The sequence below is a fragment of the Bombus affinis genome, chromosome 12 (genome assembly GCF_024516045.1).
Source record: "Bombus affinis isolate iyBomAffi1 chromosome 12, iyBomAffi1.2, whole genome shotgun sequence".
NCBI classification, from domain to species: domain Eukaryota; kingdom Metazoa; phylum Arthropoda; class Insecta; order Hymenoptera; family Apidae; genus Bombus; species Bombus affinis.
Genome location: NC_066355.1, coordinates 10,441,291 through 10,447,290, shown reverse-complemented (window position 1 = coordinate 10,447,290; position 6,000 = coordinate 10,441,291). Strand labels below are relative to the sequence as shown.

Here is a 6,000-nt window from a genome sequence, read left to right as displayed (position 1 = left end):
TAATGTCTGACAACTAAACGACCTATTCTACTTGCAGACTCACGCTCAGCCTTGTACTGTACTTTGCAAATAAAATTAACTAAAAGCTTCAAATACTGTCTACTACGAAATTACTTAACAAAACACACGTTTAAGTAAATACTCAAAAATTAAATACTTCTTAGAATAAATTACCTTTGGGGGAATATAAAAGCAAATTCTCATGTAAGGCTTATCTTCTACATTTTTCGTGGGTTTTAGTTTTTGAATTGATTTTTGAATTATTACGAGTTGTGTAAATTTTCGTAATAATAAATTCGAAGTATTGAAATAACAATAATTATAATGAGAAAGGGGTCCGTCATTATCTTTGAAATAGACGTATTATAAAATTGATGAGTAAATTAGTTTTATGTGTCACACATGGTAAATAAAAATAAATAAGAATTATTTAAAATTTGTTTATTTTCATAAAGTAGATACAATATTTCTTTGATTACAAGATGGGTCCGCGTGTAATTGTACATTAGATCAATCTATGTAATAACAACAGGAGATATATAATATAATGCGAATTTCAGCATCCTTGTTCGTGCCTTTTGACATTCGTAGTGATTGACTTCATACTCGTTCACAGTTTAGCCTGAAAATAAAATATTTCCAATTATCTAATCATTATCCTTAACTTTATGACAATTTAGACTCTTTCGATCATCTCTAAAATAAACCCACCCCAACGTGAATAGCAAGAACTCCATCCTCCTCTCCTTTAGAGATTTCGATATAAGCATCACCATTCTGTTGCACGTTAACGACCTTTCCAGTGCATCTTCTATTCTCCAAGTTACCAGAAATCACGTCACAGTATTGGCCAGGAGGCAAGCAGGTCTTGAGGGTGGCTTTCAAATCATTGCGGTCATTGTTAAACGCAACAAATCCAGAATTTCCACGACAGAATGCAATCTGATTGCTGCCATTGTCCCACCAGTCCTTAATGCTCGTTCGATTAACCACATTGCGGAAGCGAACCATGTTATAAATTTGCCTCCAACGGTGTTCACAGATCCAACCATTGCCGCAACTGTTGTCTGGATTGATAGTTGCAGATATGATATTGTCATTTCCATCATGAGGTGGTCCTTGATCCTTGTTTTGGAAGTCGAAGGAACTCATCACTCGCGGTGTACCGAAGGGGTGGGCTAACATGAAGGCGACCGCCATCTGCAAGTAGTTTAGTTCAAAATATAACAGGCGAAAGATCGTAGAGTAAAACGTTAGATAATTGTTAGCCATGATTCAGTAATTTTATGATATTTTTGTTTTTCACCCTAATTTACAAGGTTTAGAGAAATACTGGTATTTTATTTCTATTATACTACTCTTAGAATACGTAATTCAATGTTTCCATAGAAATTAATTTAATAAAATATTAGAACTCTATATTACTCTCAGAATACGTAATTCAGTGTTTTCATTCAAAAGTATCTCAAAATTAAAATCAGAGAAACACCGAAAAATCCCATAAAACATCGAAGGAGAAGCGTTCCTATTTGCTTCCTAATGCCTGACAACTAAACGACCTATTCTACTTGCAGACACACGCCCTCGTGACTACACTACTCGTGCTACGCTTTACAAGCCAAATTGACGATAATTATCATTTCCAAAGCTCCAAATATTGTCTACCTTATCGCGAAATTACCTAAAGGAAAAGACTTTTATGTAAACGCTAAAAAATTAAGTACTTCTTGGAATATAAAAGCAAATTTTCACGCAGGACTTACCTTGTACAGTTTTGATGATTTGTAAGTGAGTATTTGTTGATTGTCACGTTGTGTGTCGTGATTATCGACGAAAACGAGGGCATCTGTAGAGGGTAAAAGACCCCATTGCTCTCCAAAATTGACGAACCATTTCAAAAGATTGTTACCCCGGAACGAGTTGGAGAGTTCGGCGGCGTATTTGAACTCAATTACCGCGGCCTGTTGGTTGTATTCGCGTTTAGAAATTGCCTCACCGCCATAATCGATCACTTCTTGGTATATGTATGGCTTGGAATTTGGAGGGAAACCATGCCGAGTGTTCAGGTTCTTTATTCTCGAGTAAATGATGTTCAAGTCGTTTGGCCACATATGCTTGGCAGCATCGATTCTGAATTATATATACTGTTAGCAATTTACCGCGCAATTTTACATTGTTACATTGAAATCGTTTATTTAATTAAAATAGAATAACATAGACTTCTGGTAGAAAAGAGCACCTGTGGTTTAAATTAGAAATTAAAAAAATATTATTCCATTTACCGAGTCAAGCGTAGCAACTTTAAGACACAAATAATTCACAATTTGTGATATAAATAATTCTTCGATTATTGTTGACAAAAGCTCTACAATCCCAAGTGTTCTTCACCAAAAATCTAATTAGGTAATATATTTCGGCTCTTATGATTTGTCGAAATGACGAATATTTTTGCTGAAAAGGACAATCTATCGTGAAATACTATACAAACCGGAAACCAGCAACACCAGCGTCGACAGCTTCATTCAAGAAATTCACCAGCTTCGATCTGACGTATTCTTGACTCTGATCCAAATCATGAAGACCAGTCAGTTCGCAATTTCGCACGTTCTGCGGATCGTTGTAGTTGTTAACCGAGCAAGGTTTATGGAAATGTTGAGCGTGGTAAGGCACTTGATAATATTCGTAGTGGTACGTGTCTGCTCTAGAGATTCCAGTGCCATGAGCATCGTTCAAATTGCCGGACATGTGATTCAGGATAGCGTCTACGTAAATTCGGACACCAGCTTTGTTGCATCTTCCAACCATATTGATAAATTCTTCTTTCGTGCCGGATCGCGTAGTCCACAAGTAGGAAATTGGTTGGTAACGTTCCCACCATGGTCTGTTAGGGATCTTCAGATTCTCTTGTAATGGTGATACCTGCAGTGATGAAATCGCGTTCATAATGAATTCTATGCATTCGATACATTGTAAAAAAAAAAAAAAGAAAAAAAAATAGGAAGATTCACGAGTAAAAAAAGAATTTGGCCAGTGATGTACATATTTAATGAATTTAGAAGAAATCTTCATTTCTAATAAATTACTAACTTGAGAAATAGGATTATTATTAGTAGGAAGGGATAATTATCTTGTATTCTAGTACCGTGTTGTGATTATGACGCGTGAAAATCAGGTTTCAGATAAAAAAGTTATGTTTGTTTCCCTCTTATAGATATCATTTCTCCAATATTTTTTTTTTTTTTTTTTTTTGTGTGTGTGAAACTAATTAAGCACTTGATCGATAATAATCATAAATGATAAATTAATCGAACAATAATGCGGTTGAAGATGATCACTGATAGAGGACTTTATTGTTATTTACATCTGTGAGAAAAAATTCTGAAACCACCCGAATTTTCTCTTAGAGATTTAACTGAAAATAATTCATTTATTTTTTATTCCTATAATTTAATTGATAACGAATATTTAAGAAATTTTTACACTTCAAACGGACCAAATATCTCTTAATTTTGAAACCATCTGGCTTTATCACGGATAGTATTTGTATCGGGAAATTATTTTATTTCATACCTGTACTCCACCGTATCCCATTGGCCCAAGAAATCTTTCGCATTCCTTTGCAATGTCGTTCCATTTCCATTCGAAAAGATGCACGATGGTATCGTGGCCAGGAACAAAGTGGGGGTCTTTGTTCGTGGCTCCACTCGCTGCCAATACGAGTACAGCTAAAAACGTCGCGGTCGCCAACATCGTGGTCAGTTTGTGTTGCAAAATGCTCTGCTTCTTAATATATAACCTATCGTCGCTTACATAATCGGTTTCTGTATCCAAAAGTCTACACCCCTCTGCCGCGAACTACGTTTTATCGATACGACTCAGGTCTATTGTCTATTCCACGGAATCATATATGATACTTATCTTCTTATCGCCGTGGCAATGAAACAAACAGAGCTGTTAAAGCAAGCAGAACATCGGAATGTTGTGATTTTATTCAGTTTAGGATAAATTTTCTTCGATTTTAATTTAACACGAAATGAAGAAACAGTACGATACTGGAAATTTGTTTAGATTAAATAAGAATTTATTTACAATTAGTGTTATTTATATCGTATTCATATATATATATCGTATATATATCGTATATATATCGTATTCAGCGGCACATGAGACAGAGGACAATTCAAATCACATTGTTGTTTGGCCTCGGAGTATCAAGACCGTTAGATTACAAGTAATGTAAGAGCAAATAAACGCCGCTATGTGCAACTGTCAAACGTAGACGAATTCGAATTTTCCGGTTCTTCCCTGACCTGTATAAATAAACGGACGCGATCGCGAGCGATTTAGTATCAACGAGTATCAACGAGTATCGAGAGATTTATATTTAGTACTAACGACTCACGTGTACGGCTGTAAATTTATTTATTTATTTATTCCAAATATATTTGACGGGCTGCGACGGCAATATAAGCTTTCGTTATTTCGCACTATCTATCCTCGACTAATCCTCCGCACATAGAATCGATTAAAATATTGTCACTGTCACAAGCAAAAGCTTTTAAATACAACTGTCGTTTCCTAGTTCTGAATTTCGTTGAAAAATCGGTATTCAAATATCGTAATATTATTGGAAGAAAGGCTAAATGTAAGTATCTAAGTGCATTATGGTTACGAATGATAAGATATGTCAATAAATGTGAAAAATACCTTGGAAGAAACAATGTATCATTTTTTATTAAACTGTTGTTTCTTTCCAATGATATATTTCCCCAAGTATAATGAAACGTAATATTTATTTCTGAATCGTCTTTCTGTCTGATAAAAATGATAATTCGATTGTGTATATACTCTAAGTATCTCCATTTGCAAAACATTTGTTACATAAATATTGTTCTATACGATACTGTTTAATAAATTTGCAATATTTATCACGAATAGGTATCTTGACTCATGACAAACGTGAATAAAAGTCATAACAAATGAATAATAATTTATAGAAGTACGTGACTTGCGCGAATAATTAATGCATAATTAATCACAAGTTCAAAGGCTACTAAAAATATACGCTTGAAACACCTAGAGCTCGATTATCGTAATAAAACACCATCCACAAAGTATCGTTTGCTCATTTGTAACAAGCAACAAGCGAGCTATTTAATTCTCAAATATTTTTAACATTGTTCCTGTAACATATACATTACTCGTGTATCAAAGCATCCTCATTAAGTTATTTTCAACTTACGAGAAAATTCCCGTTGTCAAGGATCGAATCTGCCATAAAATTCTTAATCGTCGACCTGGTATCCTGAAAGATTTTCGAATGATCGAAGAAAGAACGCGAGAAGGCTGACTTCGCGTTTGGTCGAGCATAATTAAGAGCGACCGTTAATTCAGCAAAGGATCGGGCAACGCACCGAGCAGCAACAGGCAGCGATGCTGGTTGTTATCAATGGTCGTACCGCGTATATCGTCGTGAAGCTTATAAAGTAGCGGGCTGGAAGCGTACGATTTCGCTGCGGGTTACAATTACGAGCGAGGCGCGTAATTAAAAGCTGATGTCCCTCATTTATTAATGCTACCAGACGAGTTCAGCCGCGCTGTCGATGCACGGCTGCGCGGCACGCTCGTTTTAATGCCAAACATCATCAGTCTTCGACCATGGTCTTCTTTGTCCCCACTTCTTCCGATCCGCCAATCTTTCTCCTTGCTATATAATGCGATGACAATGCTGTAGAAAAATAAAACGCGAAGGTAGGAAATTTAAATCTTCGTATGTATAATTGTATTTAGAATTACGTCCGAATGCTGTTATTTATCAGTGTATCTCAATCTAGTTCTACTCTATTCCATCCTATACGTACTATATCTCGGTTCTCGCTTCCCACATACCATTGCCCACGTATATCATAACTCCTACTTCATTTTTCATATCCAATGGCCGGATAGTTTGCATATTAGGCCCACGGATCTCACATTGTATAAAAAGTTCATTGTGAAAAA

The 6,000-nt window shown here is 35.6% G+C and overlaps 1 protein-coding gene across 1 annotated transcript; it reads right to left on the bottom strand.

Moving 5' to 3' along the window:
- Positions 1-426: 426 nt before the first annotated feature.
- On the bottom strand, positions 427-3,789 carry LOC126922377 (alpha-amylase-like). The gene is made up of 5 exons (XM_050734924.1): positions 3,571-3,789; positions 2,489-2,919; positions 1,764-2,130; positions 712-1,200; positions 427-622 (listed from the first exon to the last, which is right to left on the bottom strand). The coding sequence occupies exons 1-5, from the start codon at positions 3,748-3,750 to the stop codon at positions 611-613; spliced, it is 1,479 nt and encodes a 492-aa protein (XP_050590881.1). The 5' UTR covers positions 3,751-3,789; the 3' UTR covers positions 427-610.
- Between the last annotated feature and the right edge of the window lie 2,211 nt (positions 3,790-6,000).

What these genes read in the sequence shown, in the direction of transcription:
- LOC126922377 (XM_050734924.1), bottom strand. Translation starts at nt 3,750, where the DNA reads ATGTTGGCGACCGCGACGTTTTTAGCTGTACTCGTATTGGCAGCGAGT. An exon ending in GCTGGTGTTGCTGGTTTCCG is followed by an intron (nt 2,131 to 2,488) that starts GTTTGTATAGTA and finishes TATATAATTCAG; the next exon opens with AATCGATGCTGCCAAGCATA. An exon ending in AATCATCAAAACTGTACAAG is followed by an intron (nt 1,201 to 1,763) that starts GTAAGTCCTGCG and finishes AACTACTTGCAG; the next exon opens with ATGGCGGTCGCCTTCATGTT.